Source organism: Arabidopsis lyrata (genome assembly GCF_000004255.2).
Source record: "Arabidopsis lyrata subsp. lyrata unplaced genomic scaffold ARALYscaffold_6, whole genome shotgun sequence".
Taxonomy (NCBI): Eukaryota; Viridiplantae; Streptophyta; class Magnoliopsida; order Brassicales; family Brassicaceae; genus Arabidopsis; species Arabidopsis lyrata.
This window is the reverse complement of record NW_003302550.1, coordinates 13,003,335-13,028,312: the sequence shown is the minus strand read 5'-3', so window position 1 is coordinate 13,028,312 and position 24,978 is coordinate 13,003,335. Positions and strand designations below refer to the sequence as shown.

The following is a 24,978-nucleotide window of genomic DNA, read 5'->3' as shown; positions in this document are numbered from 1 at the left end:
ATTTACCAAAGCAGGTTTAGAAATTGAATTGATGCCAAAAAAAGAGGGGGTCTCGGCCTGTTCAGTTTGCAGATCAAATACAGTTTGTCCACTACGGGTCGCTGGTTTGCCGATCAAATAGAGTTTGTCTATCAAATAGTGATTATTCTTACCTAATCAAATTTGAATACTTTCAGAACTGTAGATATACATTTTTTTGTTCTCTTTAATGGTTTTTTTTTAATCAAACCAAATAAAAAATTTCAATTTTCTAATTTATAATTTCTTACTGAATTTCTCATATATAACAATGTTATGTAAGTTATAGTTGATTTATAATACTTGTTAAATAATCTAAAAGCTAACAGTAGAAATTTCCCTATACTATATGCTTTCAAGTGAAATCTCTCTTCACTTTAGACCTCTATGTATTTCTCTCTAAAAATTGTCAAACTTCGCTAGACATGATATATAAACTCATCATAATTTGACATCCTAAAATCGTGGTTCATAACACCGTCAAATTAACCTTCGTAGATTGTCATTATCTTGGTTTTCTAAAAGACGATTATGGATTAACTTTATTATCATCAATAATAATCATCTTGACGAGTTTTATATGAACATCATTATAACATCATTTTCAAAATAAATTTCCAATGATAATTTTCTTAGTCTTTAATTTAAAAAATTTATTAGACCCTGAGATTTATTTTTAAAAAGTTACAAAAAAGCAGAAAATCAAATTAATTTTTCACTTGGCAAAAACAGTTACGATATCTCAAAAATCTAACCAATAATTCAATTTTCACTTTGCAAAAATATTTATAATAACTTAAAAATCTAAACATTTAAAATGGTCCTTGCATCAACAACCTTTTCAAATCGTATTACAAAATCTTTACAAAATAAAGAACATCAAATCATAAGATATATTCCGTTTTTTTTTTTTTTAAAAAACCCTTTTTATCTATCTATAGAAAGATTTTTTTGATATAATTTATCTAGAACATGTCAAATATCTCAATTATTTATTTGGAAGAAAAACTAAAGATTGGCTTAGATATATATATCTATACTATTAAAAGGGAATCATTCTAACTAAACTAACCCTATAAAGTGTAAAAAATTACAATAGAATGCCATTGGAAAATTTAAAATCAACGACTAAAAAACAGAAATCGTCAGAGGGTATAATGGACAATTTTAAGGCCAATTACACGCGGATCTTGGATCCATTACCAGCGGATCTTGGAGCCAGCAGTCGGATCTCTATCCAGAAGTGCATAATGAGCTTACTGGGCTTAGTCGATGTTGGGCCTTTATATTTCTCTCGCATTTAGTAGATCTGCATTAATTCAAAACATAATATTAGATTCGTGATTACTAAAGATATTTTCCATAACAAACAAATCTATATTTACTAATTAACTAATCCGATATTTCGCATTTAGTAGATCTGCATTAATTCAAAACATAATATTAGATTCGTGATTACTAAAGATATTTTTCATAACAAACAAATCTATATTTACTAATTAACTAAACCGATATTTCAATAACAATTCAATCCCATATATTTAGATGATTTAAAGAAAACTTATCTCTTAATATTCGATTTCCTTGATTTGTTATTACTTTAGCCAATAATAACAAACTCTATATCTTCATATCCGAATAAATTAAGCACATACCTTAACTATTCTTATTCTCAAATCTTCTCTTAGACGGGAATTTTCTAAACCCTAAGCAACCCTATACTTTCTCCATCTCTTATAAATATAGAAATCAAACGACATTCTCAATACACACTAAGCTATCAAACTCAAAGCATACCTCTCAAACAATGGCTCTTCCCATCACAGAACTTAATGCAGTCAAACCATTCAAGACTCAATGGAAGATCCAAGTGAAAATCGTCCATTCATGGACTCAATACACCCAATACTCCGGGGAGACTGTCGAGATGATTCTTGCTGATACATCTGTAATTTACGATTTATCAATAGTATAGATTTACTCTTCTAATGATCATTTGTAAATAAAATGTTTAATTATCTTTTTTTGCTAAATACAGGGTACCTTGTGTTGGGGTCGGATTCCATCCTTTGGCGCCGAGCCAGACTTAGAACACCTCGGGAGTTTTACAGAGATCACCTCGGGATATCGCATCATCCACCTCGGGTTATCCACCTAATCGATTTAAGAGACCCGAGCCCAGTTGCTTTGGGGGTACCCGAGCCCAGTCGTCTCGGAGGTACTCGAGACCATCGCCTCGGGGATACCTGAACAAGATGTCTCAAGTACCCGAGCCCAGTTGCTTCGGGGGTACCCGAGCCCAGTCGTCTCGGAAGTACTCGAGCCCAATCGCCTCGGAGCGTCCGAGCCCACTCACCTCGGAGCGCCCGAGCCCGTCGCCTCGGGGTACTCAAACAAGCCATCCTAGAGTGCCCGAGCCAGTCCTTCCTGTGTACCCGAGCCGGTTGCACAAGTTCTCCGAGGTGAAATCTTCATCATCACCCGAGGCAAAGACTTGGTAAATATTCACCTTCAAAGTATCATTTCCAAGTAAAGTATCATTTCCAAGTAAGGTATCATTTCCGAAGGATCATTTCCGATAGACCCGGAAATGATAGGGGAGAATCTCGAAAGATCAACTCAAATCAGGAAACCCCCGAAAAATAAGGAAACTATCCTAATCCGCGATATTCTGAGCCGACTTCAAGATAAATGGAAATCTTCCGAGAATATCGCTGGAGAGGCGGTTTATCACCTATATATAAAGAGACTCAAGGCTCAAGCAAAAAACAAGCAACATCGCTCTAGAATTTACACTACGCAAAGCTCTCACAGCACAAACACCTTTTTCTTTTACGATCAAATTCTTGTACGATCAAAGTCATCTTTTTCTTAATAATATCAAGAACACCATCTTTGGTATCAATTGATTCTGTCGTTCTTTGAGAATTCTCGCAAATCGTATCCCTAAATTAAAACCCTAGACAAATCTCGATTGTGTTAGTTTCGACTTCCACAGTTTGGCGCCGTCTGTGGGGATACTTTAGAATTCTCTTACCCTAAGACGCAGAACTCGATTACCGAAAAGGACGATGAACGAAGACGGTCGTCAGACACCACCAGCTGGAGGAGGGATCCCGAACCCTCCGAACCCTCAGAATCTTCAAGCCGATCCAACGATCATAGCGACTCTAGCCGAACTGAAAGACCTGATGGTTAAATTCCAGAAGAAAGCTGACGACCAAGAGAAAGCTAACAAAACCTTGGCGCAGCGAGTCGACGAAATCGCAACGCGAGGGCAACCAAAAACCACGCGTTTCCAGACTCGGCCGCCAAGAGCTCGGAGGGACTTACCTGGCATCAACCCAACAAGACTCACGTTCGCGACACCAACCGGCAACACCAGAGTCGCAACCCGAGCCGACCCTGCCAGACGCGAGAACCAAGACGATCCCACCGAGCCAGACGCAGTGGCCTTGACGGACGAGCCAGATGATCTGCAAGATGAACGTACCCGAGCCGGAGCTAACTCCACCGAGCGAACAGATCTCACTGACGATGAAGAAACTGAGAAAAATATATGGTGGGCCGAAGAATCCGAAAGAGAAGACGAGCTAAGCAAGATCCGAGCCTCCCTAGCCAAGGCGGAAGCTGATATGAAGCTCGTCAAAACCCAGATACATAGCGTTTCATCCTCCGCACCGAACATCGACCGAATTTTGGAAGAATCTCGGAATACACCTTTCACCAAAAGAATTTCCGAAACGACGATGTCCAATCTGGGAAAGTTCAAAATCGACTCTTACAACGGATCAACCGATCCAAAGTGCCACATTAAATCGTTCGTGATATATGTGGCCCGAGCCAGGTTCAGGCCCGGGGAGAAGGATGCAGGTCTATGCTTGCTGTTCGTGGAACACCTCAAAGGACTCGCATTATAGTGGTTTTCTAGATTGGAACGAAACTCGATTGACAGTTTCGACGAGCTGTCGACACTATTCCTCAAACAATACTCCATCCTCATCGACCCCGGAACCTCCGACGCGGATCTGTGGTCCCTATCTCAACAGCCCGCCGAACCGTTGAGAGATTTCCTCAAAACCTTCAAATCGACGCTAGCCAAGGTCGAAGGAATTACAGATGTAGCCGCTCTTTCGGCTTTAAAGAAAGCTCTCTGGTACAAGTCGGAGTTCAGGAAAGAGTTGAATCTGTCTAGACCGACAACAATTCGCGACGCGCTGCACCGAGCCTCGGACTTCGTCGCCCACGAAGAAGAGATGGCGTTGTTAGCAAAGAGGCACGAGCCAACGAAACAGGCGCCCCGAGCCGAGAAAACCGAGAAAGCCCAAGCGACGCCTCCGGTCCAGAAAAAGACATGTGAAAGCGGTACGTATACGCATCACGAAGGGCGTAATTTCTCAGGATACCATAGCTACCAGATTGACACGCCCCGAGGCCGTGGCCGCGGCAGAAGCCGAGGCCGTGGGCGAGGAAGAGAGTCCTTCACTTGGACAAGGGATCAACCATCGAGCAATGATCAAGAATATTGCGAACACCACAAAATTTTCGGCCATCATACCTCGAGATGCCGAAGCCTCGGAGCCAAGTTAGCAACCAAATTCCTAGCTGGAGAGCTCGGGACAAACGTTACTCTTAAGGACCTCGAGCCAGAACCAGAGCCCGAGCAGACCAACCCGGGAAGAGATCCCGAACCAAGGAACCAGGAGTCTCAGAAAAGAACCCAGGGGTCGGAAGACGAAGACCGAGATGGTACGCGGCAGAAGGTTCTTACCATAATGGGTGGATCGCCATACTGTCCGGACACCGTAGCGGCAATCAAAGCTTATCAACGCCGAGCCGAGACGCCTAGCAACTGGACAAGACGCTTCGATCGACCTAACGACCTGATCACATTCGAAGAAAGCGAGACGAACGGGCTCGACATGCCTCATAACGATCCAATCGTCGTCACATTAGCGATAGGAGACCATGATATTTACCATGTATTAATTGACACCGGCAGCACCATCGACGTAATCTTTCGCGAAACGCTCCGACAAATGAACGTCGACATGTCACAGGTGATTCCGACCCCGAGGCCTGTCCTCGAATTTTCAGGGGAAACTTTGATGACGCTTGGAACCATCCAACTACCAGTCCGAGCCGGCGGGGTAACAAAGATAGTCAACTTCTCAGTCACCGACCGACCTACCATCTACAACGTCATAATGGGAACTCCGTGGTTAAATCTAATGCGAGCTGTCGCATCAACATATCATCTGTGTGTCAAATTCCCGACCCCCAATGGCGTGAAAACGATCTAGGGCAGTCAGAAAAATTCTCGGATGTGTTTCATGGCAGCACACAAACTCCGAAACCCTGTCACTGAAGCGAAGGCTGAAACCGATCACAAGAAATCAAAACTTGGCCGGAGTGAAGAGAAGGCTATATCTAAACAGTTATAGCAATTACAGATCGAGGAGGCGCGCGAGGAGAAGAAGCCTACCTCGGATCCTGTAATCTCCATTAGCCTCGACGACGAACGGCCTGAACGATGCGTGGAAATTGGCAGCGACTTAACCGAGGAAATCAAGACCGAGCTCATCTCATTCCTCAAAGAGAACATCAACACCTTCGCCTGGTCGGCTGAAGATCTACCTGGGGTAAGCATCGACGTGATCTGCCACGAGCTGAATGTTGATCCATCTTTCAAGCCCATCAAGCAGAAGCGAAGAAAATTGGGCCGGGATCGCGCAGATGCCGTGAACGCCGAAGTTGAAAAGCTCCTGAAGATCGGCTCGATCTCTGAAGCAAGATATCCGGACTGGTTAGCAAATCCTGTCGTGGTTAAAAAGAAGAACGGCAAGTGGAGAGTCTGCGTCGATTTCACCGATCTAAACAAAGCTTGCCCTAAAGACAGTTTTCCGCTCCCACATATCGATCGTTTAGTGGAGGCAACCGCGGGAAACAAGTTGCTATCATTCATGGACGCTTTCGCAGGATACAATCAGATTCTCATGCACCCCGACGATCGCGAGAAGACAGCATTCATAACAGACCGAGGTATCTACTGTTACAAAGTCATGCCCTTCGGACTCAAGAATGCTGGCGCAACGTATCAACGGCTCGTCAACAGGATGTTCTCCGAACAGCTCGGGAAGACGATGGAAGTTTATATCGACGACATGTTAGTCAAATCCCTTGAAGAAAGCGATCACATAGCCCATCTACGCGACTGTTTTCGCCAGCTCAACAAGCACAACATGAAGCTTAACCCGGCAAAATGTCGTTTCGCGGTAAAGTCGGGAGAATTCTTGGGATATCTCGTAACTCACCGAGGCATCGAGGCAAACCCGAAGCAAATCGATGCTCTACTAAGCATGCCCTCACCACAGAACAAGCGCGAAGTCCAACGTCTCACCGGGAGAGTCGCAGCCTTGAACCGATTCATCTCGCGGTCCACTGACAAATGCCTTGCTTTCTACGATACTCTGCACGGGAACAAGAAATTCGAATGGACCGATCGCTGCGAAGAAGCTTTCCAGGAACTGAAGAAGTATTTGGCTAATCCACCGGTGTTAGCGAAACCAGTCCCGGGAGAGCCATTATTCCTGTACATCGCAGTCTCTGATACGGCTATAAGTGGAGTCATAGTCAGGGAAGACAGAGGGGAGCAGAAGAAGATATTTTATGTCTCGCAAACTTTCACCGACGCGGAAACACGCTACCCGCAAACTGAAAAGCTCGCCCTCGCCGTAGTAATGTCAGCTCGGAAGCTACGGCCATATTTCCAGTCTCACTCAATTGTCGTCATGGCGCCCGTATCACTCCGAACCATCCTGCACAGTCCGAGCCAATCGGGACGCTTGGCCAAGTGGGCGGTAGAACTCAGCGAGTACGACATCGAATACAGGAACAAAACATGCGCGAAATCTCAAGTCCTGGCCGATTTTATCATCGAGCTGCCAACAGAGAACGCCCGAGAAGAGTCACCCAACGCTGTTTGGATCCTCCACGTCGACGGCTCATCCTCAAAACAAGGTTCTGGCGTCGGAATCCGCCTCGCATCACCAGAGGGTGAAATCCTTGAACAATCCTTTCGGCTAAATTTCGACGCGACTAACAACGTGGCTGAGTACGAAGCGCTGATAGCAGGACTTAAGCTGGCTCGGGGACTTAAGATCAACAAGCTGCGAGCCTTTTGCGACTCCCAGCTCGTGGCTAATCAATTCAATGGAGAATACGCGGCTCACGACGAACGAATGGAAGCGTATCTTGCTCTCACGCAAGACTTGGCAAAACAGTTCGGAGAGTTTGACTTAACCAGAATCCCACGAGGTGAGAACACATCGGCCGATGCCTTAGCGGCTCTAGCTTCAACCTCCGACCCAAATCTGAAGAGAATCATACTGGTTGAGTTCATCGAAAAGCCGAGCATTGAAGATAATAGCAAGGATCAAGTTCTAACAGCTCGGGAACCGGAAGAAATGGACATCGAACAGCTAGACCAGCAAACTACGGACGCAACCGAGCCCGAATACGGAAGCGACGCCAAATGGATCGGAGCCATCCGAAGCTACATCGCCGATGGAGAAGTTCCTACTGAAAAATGGGCAGCTCGGAAGCTTAAGGCCAAAGCGGCTCGGTATACTCTGATCGACGGAGAGCTCTTTAAATGGCGATTTTCCGGTCCCCTCCTTATCTGTGTCGAAGGAAATGAAGCTCGGAGAGTCATGGAAGAAGTACACGGCGGATCTTGTGGAAACCATTCTGGCGGAAGAGCTGGCTATAAAGATCAAACGCCACGGATATTTTTGGCCGACGATGGTCAAAGACTGCGATCTTGTCCTTGTACACTGGAGTTTCGCTACGACTCCTCTTCTCCTTCCTAGAAACTCCCGAGCTATCAACTCGGGGCCTTTTTCCCCTAGTTCTGGATTTCGCCTCGGCGGCTAGAGCAGCAACGACCAGAGCCCCTACCACCTCGGGGACATTGGTCGTAGGGGAGATATGCCCAGCCACCTCGGGAACGATCAAAACCGTATCCCGAGCTTTGTCAGTTGCCTCGGCACCAACAACGACCTCAGGGTTGGCCTCGGGAGGAGTAGGAGGTCTGAAGTTTGCCTCCAAAACAGCTTTTTCCTTAGCCGCCTTATTTTCAGCAGCTTTCCTGGCTCTCAGAGATTGCGCAGCGCCCTGCATCTCGATAAGATGATCTAGGCGATGATCGGACGATTCGGAGGAAGACTGGCAGGGAGCTCCGTGTAGCAAACGCAAGGCTCTCTCGATTCTTTCCTGGGAGAAGTATTTTGTCCAATCGTACTTCCGAGCAATTAGTTCGTCGTGGAGATCTAGAAAACCTTCGGGAACGTCTTCGAGAAACAACGGGTTCCGATCTGCATGAACAAGAAAAACGTTCAAAAAAAAAAGGGGTTAAAGCAAAACGAAACAGCAAATACGGCTTCGGGCGTAGTACCGATTTGTCTCCATTTTCCAACAATTTTCCCTAAGAAGTCCTCGTGGACACTATACTCATTCACGGCTACGTAGAAGAAGTTATCGGTGTACTTCTCATCCTTGCTCGGGAAACCACCGATAACCCTCCTATTTGGCCTCGGAGATATGTAGAATCTCTCAACGGGGCCTGGTATGCGCCGGATCTCCAGGAGATTCCTCAAGTGGCTAAGGCCGACAATATTGACCGTCTCAATACTTCGGACTAGAATCCCCACTAGATGCCGCAGGCCTCGGGTCGTTATCTGGGATAGAGCAATCTTGTACGACCACAGAAACGCCAAAATCGGCCTCGGGATTGGAAGCCAAAGATAGCAATGGTAGAAGAACCCCTCATAAAGGGTGAAAAACCCCTCGGGCGGATCGTCTGCTCGCTCATTCGGAGTTGGAAGTCTTAGTTCAACCCCCTCGCTAAAACCGAACCGGGCCTTGAGATCCCGAAGGGAGTCCTCCGTGCATAAGGTGGAACCCAGGGGATCGGGTTTCCTAGCTTTCTTGGCTCGTTTTCTCTTCTGTTGACCCTTGGCTGCTTGGACTTTAGCTTGAAGCAACCTGGCCGCCTCGTCAGAGTCATAATGAACCTCCTCGGCTTTAATAGGAAGAAGAGACGCCTCGGGGGCATTTTGCCAGCGTGAGACTCCAGCTTCACCAACTGCCGGTGGATGTATCCCCCTCCTATTCAAAATCGCCTCGGGATCGTCAGGCAAATCCTGATCCCGAGCCACATTTGCAATCGCGTCTTCCCGAGCGATGAAACGGCTCGGGTCTTCTTCCCGTGAAGCCGACTCTGCATCACTACCACGGTGCAACACGATCTGACGGTCCGTGGTATCCGCCTCGGGGTCGCTCGAAGAACTCCAGACCATCTTTCTCTTGTAGACAGGGAGATGAGTGTCACCTCGGGGCGAATCACTGGAATCAGAGAGAGACATTTTCTGGCTCGGGAAATTGAAAAAGTTGATCGGAGGAACAAAGCTTGACAGATCGGAGAAATCAACCTAGGTCTAACGACGGTGACGCTACGACGGAAATATAACGGAAAAAGTAGAAAATGCAAGAACTCAAGATCAGAGAGAAGAGAACGAACCTTGAAATTTTTCCTTTGCAATTGCGAAATGAAAAAATAAGTCGGAGGCTTAACATTTATAGAGATTTAGGGCGCGTCGGGTACGAACGAGCCAAATAAAACACATCGTATCCGCGTCTAAGGCGCGTCGGGTACGCACGAATTGAGTAGGATACTTCGCATCCGCATGAATCTCGGGAATCAGCGAAAAGGCCTTTCCACTTCTCGAGAAGGAATCCCAACCGTCACACGCCAAGAGAAGGTGAAACGACAGGAATTCGAATCGCCAAAAAAATTTAAAGGGACCGAACTGTCCAAAGTAAACGGCTCGGCCTAATTGTCATAGAGCTCGTCACGCTTGGTTCCCCAAACTAACGAGCTGGGGGCTAACTGTTGGGGTCGGATTCCATCCTTTGGCGCCGAGCCAGACTTAGAACACCTCGGGAGTTTTACAGAGATCACCTCGGGATATCGCATCATCCACCTCGGGTTATCCACCTAATCGATTTAAGAGACCCGAGCCCAGTTGCTTCGGGGGTACCCGAGCCTAGTCGTCTCGGAGGTACTCGAGACCATCGCCTCGGGGATACCTGAACAAGACGTCTCAAGTACCCGAGCCCAGTTGCTTCGGGGGTACCCGAGCCCAGTCGTCTCGGAAGTACTCGAGCCTAATCGCCTCGGAGCGTCCGAGCCCACTCACCTCGGAGCGCCCGAGCCCGTCGCCTCGGGGTACTCAAACAAGCCATCCTAGAGTGCCCGAGCCATTCCTTCCTGTGTACCCGAGCCGGTTGCACAAGTTCTCCGAGGCGAAATCTTCATCATCACCCGAGGCAAAGACTTGGTAAATATTCACCTTCAAAGTATCATTTCCAAGTAAAGTATCATTTCCAAGTAAGGTATCATTTCCGAAGGATCATTTCCGATAGACCCGGAAATGATAGGGGAGAATCTCGAAAGATCAACTCAAATCAGGAAACCCCCGAAAAATAAGGAAACTATCCTAATCCGCGATATTCTGAGCCGACTTCAAGATAAATGGAAATCTTCCGAGAATATCGCTGGAGAGGCGGTTTATCACCTATATATAAAGAGACTCAAGGCTCAAGCAAAAAACAAGCAACATCGCTCTAGAATTTACACTACGCAAAGCTCTCACAGCACAAACACCTTTTTCTTTTACGATCAAATTCTTGTACGATCAAAGTCATCTTTTTCTTAATAATATCAAGAACACCATCTTTGGTATCAATTGATTATGTCGTTCTTTGAGAATTCTCGCAAATCGTATCCCTAAATTAAAACCCTAGACAAATCTCGATTGTGTTAGTTTCGACTTCCACACCTTGATTCATGCAACTGTCAAGAAACAACAAGTCAACAAGTTTCAAAAGCTTATCACAACTGGAGAGTGGAGAATTGTGGAAAATTTTACAGTTGCAAAATCTACTGGAAAGTACCGGCCTACCAGCCTCCCATTCAAGATGACCCTCATGAATACGACTGCTATAAGTCGTATTCCCTCAATTTCTGATGACCTTTACTTTGATTTTGCTAACTTTCCTGACATTATGAATGTTAATGGATTGAATGAAAACATTTTGATTGGTATTTTCCATTCTGCCTATTTCTTTCTATAGTGTTTAAATCTTAAGAAAATAACAAACTAACATCATTTCATATATTTACAGATGTTCTTGGTCAGGTCGTGAGTTTAGGTGAGATGACAACTCACGATGTCAACAACAAAGCCACCAAAAGATTTGAGTTTGAGCTGCGTGATACAAAGTTTGTAATCTATTTACTCTTTTAATTTTTACAAACAACTGTCTATTTTTAAAATACAAAGTCTGTCATTTGTCTATTATAGTGATGAACGCTTGACATGTACTCTTTGGGGGAGATTTGCTGAGAGAATGTGGGATGCATGTCAAAATGGAAGCAATGAAAGGGTCATTTGTTTGATTCGCCTTGCTAAAATTGGTACATTCAAAGGTATATTGATTAGGTTTTTGGACGTGTGGATGCTTAATATGTTTATATTATTAGTATATATTACTAATATATTGCAAATTTATCAGGTGAAAGATCTATTTCAAATGCCTTCAACATGTCTTTGTTGGAAATAAATCCAAACTATCCTGCTGTCCAAGAATTTGTGAACAAGTAAGTTTGTGAAAAAACTTCTAATATACCTCAAGGCCATGCTTTTCACATGGCCAACTATATGTGGCTATCTCAAGGGTAACTTGAAAGAAAGGACTGAAGATCCTAATAGTGGATAAAGAAGGCAAACCGCAGAAGGAAACGATGAATGTGGTGTTTAAGGAAGTTTTCCAGAACCTATAAGACTAAGCGTTGGAAGAGACATTTGTTCACAGAGGTAAGAACCAATATGAAATGATTCTTATATTTATCTGTTATACTATACGAGTTTCTGATTTCTTTATGTCTGAGCAGGTCAAACAATGTATGAAAACGTGTGTTTGGCAAATAAAAGAATCAGTGATTGAAGTTTCAAGAGAAGAACTGATACCTAACCCTACTGTTTCTGTTATTTTCATGTTTTCTTTTTACATGAATTCGAAGACATATCTAGCTTATAACAGCTTAACTTTGTTTTTCAAAAGTTTTCTGTCCTAATACCTTCATATTCAGTAATATGAAGTTAACTATTTCCTATTTATAAGTAATAATGGTTATTATTGCTAACCAAACAGTCCGATCAATTATAATATCTCACAACTTACTACTTCTATTAACAAACAAATGCAGAATAAAGCTCCAACAGCATCACAAGAAACGAAATTACTGTTTAAAATTTCTGACATAATTAATTTGTAAGTATTTTATCTACACTTATTCAACCAAATTTGGAAATCAATAGAGTAGGTCTATATTGTTATCACCTAATCAAAAGTGTTATGTTTAATATCTTACTAACCTTTTAAATATAGATCTCTGAAAACCTCCAATTACAACACCAAATCTCTTCCCTCCTTAAGAATCCAACTTCAAACCGATCATTTGTCTGCAGATTTTTAACAGTTATCAAAGTTTCATTAGTACAACCATATAAATCATTCTAAAGACTAAGAAACATTGCCGTTTAAAATTAAACGGATTCTACCAAATTATATTTCAAGAATGCTCCAAATTGAACTGTTACTGCTTCAGCTCCATAAGAATTATGTGCGCAAAATTGTACTTCGCCTGCAAACATTGAACTTTGTATCATGAATCTAACATTCAGCTAAAGAATAATGAAGCAGGAGCATTTTGCAATAAAGTGCTCAAGTTATACAATAATCTGGATAAAAAAACTTATCTTCGTTATTCTTCTTCTTTTGAGAAACCATCGAAATATGGCTACTAATCTGAAACAAGTATAAAAACAAAAAAAGATTATAGATTTACAGCTTAAAAGATATACTGAAATTGATTAGATTTAGTCTATTAACACTATGAATTTTGAGAAGAAACAGATTGATTGACTAACTAACATGTTTAAACAAAACGAAAGATGTAAAAAAATTGCATGCAATTAGATATGAAAAAGGTAATAATTAATCAAATTTTTGAAGGGTTATTCACAATCGTTGTATAAGATCTATAATGAAACAAGAAAAAATCTATGGTAGAAACCCAATCGACAGATTCCAAAAAAGTTCAAACAAAAATCAAAGAGAAGAAAAGCTTACCTCTTTTAAGATCTTATAATTTGCAAAGAATTGATGTATAAGCGAAGACGATGGAAGTGGATTTCGGATGGATTTCGATACAGCTTCGTCGATCGGCCGACAAAGATTATTTTCTCAGATTGGAAAATTGTCGAAGGTTTCAGACAAAGAACAAAAAGGAGTATCTTCCCAGATAAAAAAAAAACATAATATGAAATAATGTCAGGACCAATATTTGTGTGTTTTACGGCCCAACACAAATATTTATGATGAATGTATATGGCCCATTACGACAAATATCTTGAATTTGGACCAAGAAAAAAAACAAAATGTGACCATGTTAGTGTAAAATTGATATTAATCATTATAAATTAATAGTATAGAGTTGTATCAATATAAAAAAATTAATAGTATAGATTTGATATTTTTTCCTTACTATACTAATTACTAAACACAGAAATTATGTTACAAAAAAAATTTAATTTAACAAGGTAATGTTTTGTAATACCCAACTATTTTTATACAAAATATACCGGAATACATATGTCTCGAACGATTTGATCAGTTCCCAATACTAATATATTCAATCCGGTAATTTGTTACATAAATCTATTTTAAATAGTCATAACAAATTCAAACTGATACACACATTCGAAACCTAGATGTCATAAATTTTATACTAGAAAATCGTATGGTACAAAAACCCCGCACGTACGTGCGGGTCTTGATCTAGTTTTTTATTTAATAGAGTATGATATTTTGTTTACGAATTTATAGTTACATGATATTACAAATGGATAGATTAGAAAAATGGTGATATTAATCTAAATTAATAGATAAAAATAATAATCTAATATCTAACCTCTCATATTCTCTATTTAGGAAAGCTATTACAAGTTTTTCAAAATAAAAATTAATTGCTAAATTAACAGCTGTCAAATAAGATGAAATAAAAAAATATACATGAGATAATATTAAGGCCCTGAATGGGCGACGCGGGAGAGAGCGGAAGAAGTGTGGATCTATAATTATGTTACCATTCATGCATATGAAAACGTCATTTGCATTAATTAATAAAATATTACTAGAAAGAGAAGTCAAACCACAGACACAGACACAGACGGTTGAAATACAAAGAGAATTGTTGGAACGCACATGATTATGGATATACAACAAATATGGTGCGGTTTAGTGCGTATCACTTTTTATGTTGTGTTATAAATTCAAAAAAATCAAAATAATTTTTTATCAAAATGAAAACACTAACATCTTTTTTTTCTTTATATCATTTATACATAATTTCATATAATTATTTCTAAATATTTATGTAAAATATATATTTCGCACCGTTTTTTAGATTTCACCATTCAAATATTTGAACTGTACCGCATATTAATTTTTCACCATTCATATATTGTTCTGCACCGCTTGTTACGCATAATGCGTTTTTTTAAACCATACCGCAGTAAAACCGCACCGCACCTCTAGAATCGCTTGTTTCGCACTGTCCAAATCGCTGTCACCATTCGAAGCCTAAATCAAGGGAGAAGTAAGTTTATGGGGATATTATAATTGTTATCAGTTAATTCATGATTGGCTACGTTATGGAGTTACTATAACTGTTACATGTTAATTTAGGGTCCGCACTTTATATAGAATGAAAGTGGCCTACAAGTTTGTTTTGGCTAGGAAGGGGTTAAATGTTTAGTAAGGAGTAAAATGGTTCCGTGAACACATTAGTTATATTGTCAAGTTAGAGGATAAAATTTAAGTTATTAGGTATCTCGTTTAGTAGTGGATTAAATAGTTGAATGTAAAATAGGATAACATGTTATCTCGTACATAATTGGATAATATGTAGGTTAACAAAAACTGTTGCCATACTTCAAATATTTTTTTATTATATTTTTGATAAAGACCATACTTAAAATATTATCCGGTAAGATCATATTTCAAATATTTAGGTTAACAAAAACTGTTGCCATACTTCAAATATTTTTTTATTATATTTTTGATAAAGACCATACTTAAAATATTATCCGGTAAGATCATATTTCAAAGTTAGCAGGTAAATATAAGTTTTAGATAAGTTTATTAAAAGTTAGCAGATATGTACATTGTTATCAGGGGCAGAAAGTTATGTTGTCAAGTTAGAAGGTAAAATGTAAATTATTATGTTAAACGACTGTAATTGGGTTAAATAATAAAAAGTAAAATACACAAAGAAATAACGAAATGAGCATTTATCATATGTTACATCGCAAATAAATCAGGTAACACGTAAGTTAGCACGTAAGATCATATATTTTCAAGTTAACATATATATATTTAGTCTCAAATATATAACAAGTTAGCAGATACATACATTGTTATCAGGAACATTAAGTTTAGGGAAACTAAATGCAGAGAAAATATTAAACTTAGAGGGCATTAAAAATTCCGAAAAAAACTGTATGACAAGTTACTTGGTACAAATCTATACTATCAATTGGGAATCATTGGAAAATAAATAACCTCATAAAGGGTAAAGAATTACAATGGATGCCATTAGAAATTTTTCAATCTATGACTAAATTAAAGGTTTTGTAGAAGGATAAAATGGACAATCTGAATGACACTAACACGCAGATCTTGGATCCATTAGTCGGATCTCCATTCAGATAAACACGCGGATCTCGGGTCTACACTCGGTAAAACACGCGGATCCTAGCAGGATTGATTTGTATCCGTAATTATCCTATTGGGGTTACGCTCAATAGGCCCGATATAAAGCTCTTGCGTTTATGATCCGTATCTACAATAATTAAAGAAAATAATAATTCGATTCAATACCTTTAAATATATTACCATAACAAGCAAAGCAGAATAATATCACTCTTCTTATATTTCTATAACAACCAAATCCCATATATTCCGATCATTAAAAGCAAATTTATTTCTTTATATTCCATTTTATTTATGAGTTTTTACCACAAATAACAAAATCCTTTTATTGAAATATTCAATTATGAGTATTACCAAAAAAAATATCTTTATGAAAATAGGAACAAATCTAGCATATTCCTTATCTATTCTTGATCGAGAATATTTTAGCAATTAAAGTTTAAAAAATTAGATTCAATTGCTTCAAAATCATTCCATAACACCTAAAACTATAAATTCAAATTTTAAAAAATCAGTTCACGAATAATTCTATACAAAACCAATCCCAAATATTTCCTATATTTGAAGAAAACTAATTCATTGATATTCAATTTCATTTATTAGTTTTTATTTAAAATAACAAAATCTCTTCAAATCCATTTTCAGTTGTAAATTTTACCCAAAAAAAATCATAACAGCTATACAAAATGATTCATTGTTCTCTTATTTTTGCAGATGTACTTGGACAAGTTGTTAGTTTCAATGAGATAAAAATTCATGATGTCAACAATAAGATCACAAAGAGACTTGAGTTTGAACTCAGAGAAACCAAGTAATTTCAGATATGCTATTCAAAAAGAGTAACAATAGCTAAATATTATTATAGACTAAACAAAAGTTGAATCCTTAACACCTCACTAACCTGATTGTTGCTGCGAGATTTTGGTAAGATTGCTAATCGACATAAACTTTGTCTCCTCCAAAAGAATTAAACTTGAAAATTATGCTTTCCCTGTATTTGAAAACATATTTTCTTAGATAATAATTTTATGAAAACTTATCTTTGTAAATCGTCTTCTTTTGGCAACATCATCATCTATGTTATTATCTGAAATCAATTTAGAAACAACTTAAATGTTTACACGTTTCAGAAAACAAAATCTATTGTTAAAATCTTTAAACAAGCCAATTTTGAAATCTATTAACCCATGGCACTGAAGATTTATGTTGATAGATTGATTTACTCCGTTAAATTCCAAAATACAGTAAATCAATTTGGGATTTGTTTATAAAAATTATTGAAATCAAAATTTCATTATATAATTTGCAATACTTACTCATGCAAGTTCGGGTTCTTCAAAGCCATCGCCCAAGGTCTCTTTTCCAAAAAAGAATTTCAAAGATTGAAAATCGAATCGACAAATTACAAAAAAAATTGTTCTCTAAACCTGAATCAATAAAAATCTTACCTCTTTCTAGAATTTCAAATCTGCAATGGAAATTTGATAAAAAAAAAGATGAAAAAGCTTGATTATAAGATTATTTCGTAATTGATTCTTAGATCGAACAATCGTTTGAGATTTTTAGGGTTTGGTTAATCTATCACCGATAAGCATATGTTGTCTCGACATTGATCTGTCCAAAATAAAAAATAAACATAAGTAGTATATTTAATAAAATAAAAGAAACGAATAGATGGATCGATATAAAAAGTATTATTAACTGGGTCTCAATGTATTTCAGCCCAAAATTAAAATAAATCTTGATTTAGTCATGGGCCACTATATTTTGATTTGGGTCAAACGTATATACTAATTATCAATGTATCAACTATCAAACAATAATTTTGCATTATCAAATTAATTATTTTACATTTTTAAACACTATAATATTCTATTAAAAAATCATAATCAATAATCAATATTACAAATATTTCACACCAATTCTGCAACTTTCCAAATAATTCACCAAAACCAAACAAAGCTATCCAATTATTTACCAAAACAAAATTATTAAATTCTTACTTATCTTTCTATTCAAAATTTAAAACCAATCAAACATAAAACAAATTTTTGGACCAAATTTTATTTTAAACACAGAAAATTTGATAATACATTTAAGTTTATAATATTACGTACGGTATCTATTTTATTATCTTATCTCCAAAAGAAAAAAAAATTAATTAGTTACATACCACATAAAAACAAACGTATTGACTACATATGTTATACAACACATATCTTAAAATATGAAATCTCGCACGTACATGCGGGTCAGGGTCTAGTAAGGGTTAAAGAGGAAGTTAACCCATAATAGGGTATCTGGTATTTATCCTCTAACCTTTGAATTGTGTAGTACTGATTAAATTTTATGAGACCCGTAGTTATCCTTGTAATGGATTTAAATTGTTGTTATCCTTTTCTTTACCTAAAAAATTGCTAGTGTACAAAAACTAAAATCAATAATGTAATCAGTACAAAGATTTTCTTAGAAACAATCTTACATTATTGGGCAATCTCTGTAGCAACAATGTAAGAATATGTCAGTTAATTATGAAATTTTCTTTGGTTAGCTTGTGTAGATTTTCTTAGAAACAATCTTAGTACATATTCAAATAAGCTATAAAAATCGATGAGATGTTTTTATACAAAATATAAGTACAAAGATTTGAAAATATTTCTCTCGCATTAACTCTAGAATAAGTCTCGCTAATTCAAATTATATATAAAGTACTTCTATAGATAGCAACCAAAAAAAGTCTCTCTTCCCAAAGTTTTTTTCTAATGTTTTTTTTTATTATTTATTTTTCTACCATTTTATCAAATTTTTACTATTTACAGGACACCATGGCATTGCACATCCATGAAAGTTACATGAGCATATGAATATAAATTAGATAATGGTCTGTGCTATAGCTCAGGTTGATGTTGATATGTCTATAATTTGCATGTTTTATACATCCATTTATCACCATTCTGAGTCTAGTTTCATTCATCTTTCATAGCATTCATCATCATTTCGCATAATTTGCATGTTTAAGTGTGTCGAGCATTAGTCTTGCATGCATTTTGCATTCTGGAGTTGTTTTAGGTGCTTCGGAGCTATTGGTGTTCAGAAAGAGCAAAAACAGAGCTGAAAGTCACATTTGGACCATTCTACTCGATCACCAGTAGCAGAGAGGGAAGCAGTCAGCTCAGCAGTCCATCCAGACTGTTCTACTCGATCGCAGAGGAAGAGGAGCAGTCCATCCTGCCAGTTCACAGTTCTACTCGATCACAGAGGAAGAGGAGCAGTCCATCCTGACAATCTACCCACATACTCGATCGCAAGGTTGAAGAAGCAGTCCAGATCGTGCCAATCAACCATCCTACTCGATCACAGGAGAGAAGAAGCAGTCCAGATCACGCCATCAACCATTCTACTCGATCACCACCTCGACCCTCTGATCAATCCGCACTCAACCAGACAACCTGAGCATAGGAAAGAGAAGAGGAGAGAAGGAACCACTTGATCGCGGCTTTGATTCACGCTCGACCATGAAGCCCACTTTGAGCCCATATACTCGACCTCCACGTTCCATGGGCCTGTTAAGCGGACTCGAAGCCCACTTACTTATCTTTGTCGCTTTTACTATAAATAAGTCTCTAAGGGTTTCCCCTGGGACATTGACTTTTCATTCACTTTTCATTGACGTTTTTAGTCTCGAACCCTAGTATTGTTTTCTGATTCAGTAGCCGCTTTTGCTTCTGAACTTTGTATTTTCGTTTCTTCTAAGTTATTAAGATTCTGCTTTCATTCTCTTGTTAATTTCTGTTTCATTTCCTTTAATCTTTGAAGTTATGCAATCATCAATCGTTTCTGTGTCTTTGAGCATGTTGTCTGAGTAGTGACTAGGATTTCTGAGGATGGGATAGAGTAGATGTGAGACTCTTAGTTGATTCTGATGGTTAAGTGTAGTTTTATTGAATCCCTTCTGGATTAGTTGTGTTTACTGCTTATTCCTTTCTGATCAACTGGAATTCGATCAAAAGCATTCCCGCACCCAGAAGGTGTTCAATGGAATGCTTGATCTACTAATTCCAGTGATAATCGTCTCTATCCCAAGGGATTGACCGTTTAGAGCGGTTATTGACTTTAACAGTCGGTTCTTATTGCCTGCATAGTTAGATTCTGTTAATGGGAATTAGTCTGGGCTAGCTTTGCTTGAGGATTTGTTGCACGGGAGTGAATAAGTCTGTTGTTGAACCTGTTGTCTAGGGATAGCTTCATTGAGAATTGTTAACCATCTGAATTGATTATGGAGTCCACACTATTCGATTACCCCATCCTTAGGAGTTTCTTATCCAATTGATTTATCTGTCTACTTACTTGCTTCTGCTTGTTACCTGCTGTTTAAGTTTTTAACAATTTTACTCTATGACCACTGGTTTACTCGATCACAGCCTCCCTTCTGGCAGTGAGCCTTGTGATCGAGTATAGCAGTCCATTTCTGCAAATTCACTGTTTTCTACATCAATCACTAGAACTGTTAGAAAAACAACCAATTCATGCTTGGCTTGACTTAGTGCTTTCTGATCATATCTCATTTGTTTGCATCACACCTGATTGGATTGACACCTATAGTACTACAACGACATGATAGTGCTTTAGGATTAATTGATCGTAAAACCTATTATCAGATGTTACTTTTAAAAAGTAGAAATTGTAACCTTATATTTAAAATGTCAATGATGTTATTATAATAGAAAATGTAATTATCTCTTATTGTTGGCAAATTTTATTTTTGGTTAGATTATATTTCGTTAAATAGTACTCTATTTTGATAATTTCATAAAACAGCTACAGTACTTTTAAAAAAAAAAATTTGGTAGCTATAATTATGCGCATGAAAATATTATAATAAAAATTTGATATAGCCATAATTATATAATATGTTTTAAATATGAAAATATCTATATTAGATTATTTTGTGTACCAAAAAATACAAATAGCAAGCTTTCTCCCAGACACAGTTATCGAGAGCCTCTTCAGGACAATGGTTTCCGACGCCGGTGGAGGTGAAACTCGCCGGCGTCGGGATTTCGCCTCTACGATCTGCTTTCTCTCTTTGTTTAGTGTTTTTTTGATACTCTTGCCGTTGTGTCTATCTCTTCAACCCCCGCAAATCTTCCAAAAGACAGATTCAACTCATATCATACGATTGTCTTTTCCGATTCACCCAGCAGAATGCTCACACCGGGCTTCGTTGATGGCAAGAGTTTCCTCTCTTGGACCGTCAGATGCGCCATGTCCGGTGGAGTCGTCGACGGCGCACGGCGAATCTATCTTCTGGGTGGAGATCACACGGCTCTCCGCTTGTGCTTCATCAGAAAAGATGGTGAGACCTCTCACCCACTCTCTTGGATCTTCCAGATCCTCTGCTCGGTTAAGAGCTCTTATCCACTGGTTTCCGGCGACGGCCCTCTACTCTGATCTGAGATCTGAGACCTATTTCTCATTCTCTCATGGATCTGCTCGTTTCGAAGCCATCTCAAGTGTTCACCGGATAGCTGTGTCAGAGCTGGCCACCAGCTTCTCGCCGCCGTCAAGCCTAGCAATATTCATCCATCGTTGCAACAGAGGATTAGGGTTTCAAATATTGGGCTTTTCCATGTCTGGCCCATTCATCTCCTATTGGACCTGCTTAAGAATTGACCGCCCAAAATGTCCAATTGCCAGGCCCAGGTCCGTTTCACTTCAATCTCTGATAAGGTCTTCAATTCTGATGCTTCGACATAATACCAAAACTGGCCAAGGACACCTTTTGCGGTTTGTGTCAACGTCGTTACAAGATCTAAACGAGTTTCATCTCTCCGGCCTCAAGAAATTGCAACTCCCAATCACCCATACCTTAAGAATTCGGATCCAGCTCCTTCTCCTAATCTATGACCAATTTCAGAGTGATCCCAAACCTGATTTCGTTGAAAAAATTCCACTTTTATTTGATCTTAAGGATCTCCGGCGTCCAAGCTCCTCCACCATGGAGAGATTCTCGGCTCCGCCCTCCTCCCTTGTGGAGAGAACATGTCCATCTCTCTTAGCGATATCAAAGTTGTTCGCACCGGCAACAACTGAAGCTAATGAACCTTTTCCAACGTCACGAACTCTTTTGATAGTGACTAATGTTAATTTTCCCGAAGTCTTCGCGGAAGTGTCTTTGACACACCATGATCTCGTTTGTGGCATGTTGCGATGTAGCCTCTGTCTCCGAGCTTCTATGGATCTATCAACAAAGCTTAAAGCTTCTCGAATCTATCTATCTATGTTTGTTGTAAGTTTGTTTTTAATTAGCCTCTTGTACCCAACCATTAGGTTGATGATCTTGTACTCCTTGTCTCCCTTTGAGATTGAATGAATGGTAACAAGTTTATTTTGCACAAAAAAAAAAAAAAAAAGATTATTTTGTATGTGAAACTGTAAATATGTGAATTAAGTTTATTATACAATTGCAAATAATGGCTACGTTGAATATATATCGTTATACAATTGAAAATATGAGAGACACATGATAAATTTTTATAATCGAATCTGCAAATATTTGGAGGTGTGAAATCTTATTTAAACCATCTCACCATATGATCTTAACACTTTCTATTTACCTCGCCATCTATATTAACTAATTAAACCATATGACTTGCGAGATTTGGAAAAAATTTCTCATCAATTAAAGTATTTAAAATATATTTGATTATTAAAAATAAAATCAGAGTATTTATAATTTTTTTAATTTTTTATTGATATGGTAAATAGTATCATATCTTTTTTTTTTGTCAACCATAAATTAAATTAAAAGGCTCCTTGGTTGGGTACCCAATTAGGAGGAGAAATGTTTACAAATGTAGCTTCAGAAAATAAAAGTCTAGAAGAACGGGTTAAACAGTCCGCTTTAATATTACATGAACGAGAAATAAGAGAAAGCGAGAAAGATGGAATAGTATCATATCTTTTAAAAAATATCAAATTAAACTATTTATAATTTTAATTTATAAAAATTTAATTATTTATTATATTTTATATTAATTATGTATTTCAACTAAAAAATGGAAGAACCAGCTATAAATATTCAAATATTGATACATATTAAGAAATTTTATATTCTTTAATTTAATTATTTTTTCTCTCGAGAGAGTAAAAAAGAGAATAGTGAAGAAGACGAAAGTTAAAAAAAAAAAAAGAGGCAAGACAAATTGGAGATGTCTGAGACCAAACAGTTTTTCGATAGACCAATCAAGAAAGCGGCTAAAGAACTCAATGCTGCATTTACTGTGCTGAAAAAAAAGATGTAGAGAACTTGATTTTTTGGTGACCTCACAGGAAGCTCAAAAGTCTTAATTCTCTCATATAGAATCTCAAAGGCACATATGATTTTTATAGAGCAAGAACCTAACGCGTCAAAGGCACAGAGGATTCTTATATAACAAGAACCTAACGCGGAGCTCACTAATAAAACCATAAAATTGTAGCAGACCTAGTTCAAAGCCAATTACAAGAGAAAAAAATCACTTGTTGATGATTATTATTGAATTTATTTTATTATTCTATATTAGATTGATGTTGTTTAGTTTTTAAGTCATTGACCCACCCAATTGGTCAATCTACATTATTTTGGAAATATTTCTTACGGTTTTTCTCATTGAACTTGTTTATCAATTATTTTGATGTAGGAAATTAGTATGATGAGTTGAATAAAAATAAATTTGAATATAATAGAAATGTACAAACCCATTATATATATAATGATTGTATGGAAGTGTGTGCTTTATAATTGAACTACTATTTTATAATAATTTTGATTAAATTGTTTAATATTCAGATTTTGACGCATATTAGTTAAACTTTATATATAATATATTAATATGGTTTTAGATTACCATTTATCTCCATATTTGACATAAAAAATTTGACGCAATATTATTTTTTCTTCATAGTTTGAACAATTTATCTCTGTGATGATTTATTTTTTCACAAAAATAAAATCAAACATAGATGAGATGTGAAGTTAATAACTTAATATGGTAAATTAGATATCAAATCTTATTTATTCTAGTTTTATTAGTTATTAAATATTTTATAAAACTATTAAAATATTTATTTTTAATATTTAAATTACATGGATTCTTATTTAACATTTTTACCTTAAATTATTACTATAATTTTTCCTTTGAAACACATATTTGTAATGACAATTTGATCTAATTTTTGATAAGAGAAACGCTCCATTCTAGTAAATTTCTTCTATTAGTAAAAGAATATCAATTAATAGAAGCATTATGGACCTAAGATTGTTTAGTTGGTAAATTTCTGTCACTTACATATCTACATTTTAATTTTTATGTTTAAAATTAAATTTATTAAAGGACTTCAAAATCATATAGTAACAACATTTTTTTTTTTAGAGAGCATGTAGTCAAACTTGACTTTCTTATAAAGCATATCAAAAAAATTTTACTCTCAAAGAAACTAAATATACGATTAAAAACACTTTTGCTCTTTGATTTTGTTTTTCCACACAACTGATAAACAATCTATTCTTCTTGTTATGGTTTTCGAAAACTCATAGTTGGACAGATGTATAAATTTTTATATATTAATTTTGATGATTTATAAAAATAATAGATGTAAAAAATTTATTTATGAAATACTAATAATATAATAATAATAAACTAACAAAACAGATATTTATGAATCATAGAATATATCGAGTAACAAGGCAAATAATATGATGGATAGTTTAAAAGTATTTGACATCTGATATCTAGTTCTTAGTTAGGGATAACAAATTGTGATACCCATTATCCAACATAAAAGCTACGAGTACCATTTTCTCGAGATGGGTACTAGATGGATACCGGATTAAAGATAGATAACGGATATTCGTGACATATAATCGATATTAAACTAAAATTGATAATAGTATACTATATAATAACATTCCTCAACGTTGTAGTGAAGGTTTTATTGAACCGTGATTATATTTTTTTTTTGCATTAATATCATTCTATAATTTCTAAATCTAAATAAGTTTCATTTTTCTTAATTGCA

At 37.6% G+C, this 24,978-nt stretch overlaps 1 protein-coding gene across 1 annotated transcript; it reads right to left on the bottom strand.

Annotated features, from left to right (window-relative positions):
- Positions 1-8,409: 8,409 nt before the first annotated feature.
- On the bottom strand, positions 8,410-13,954 carry LOC110227320 (uncharacterized protein At3g60930, chloroplastic-like). Its single transcript, XM_021021288.1, has 4 exons — positions 13,276-13,954; positions 12,705-12,951; positions 12,519-12,605; positions 8,410-10,430 (listed from the first exon to the last, which is right to left on the bottom strand). Exon 4 carries the CDS (start codon positions 9,441-9,443, stop codon positions 8,415-8,417), a length of 1,029 nt encoding a protein of 342 aa, XP_020876947.1. The 5' UTR covers positions 9,444-10,430; positions 12,519-12,605; positions 12,705-12,951; positions 13,276-13,954; the 3' UTR covers positions 8,410-8,414.
- Positions 13,955-24,978: the final 11,024 nt, after the last annotated feature.

Excerpts from the sequence above, each read along its gene's own strand:
- LOC110227320 (XM_021021288.1), bottom strand. The coding sequence starts at position 9,443 with ATGTCTCTCTCTGATTCCAGTGATTCGCCCCGAGGTGACACTCATCTC.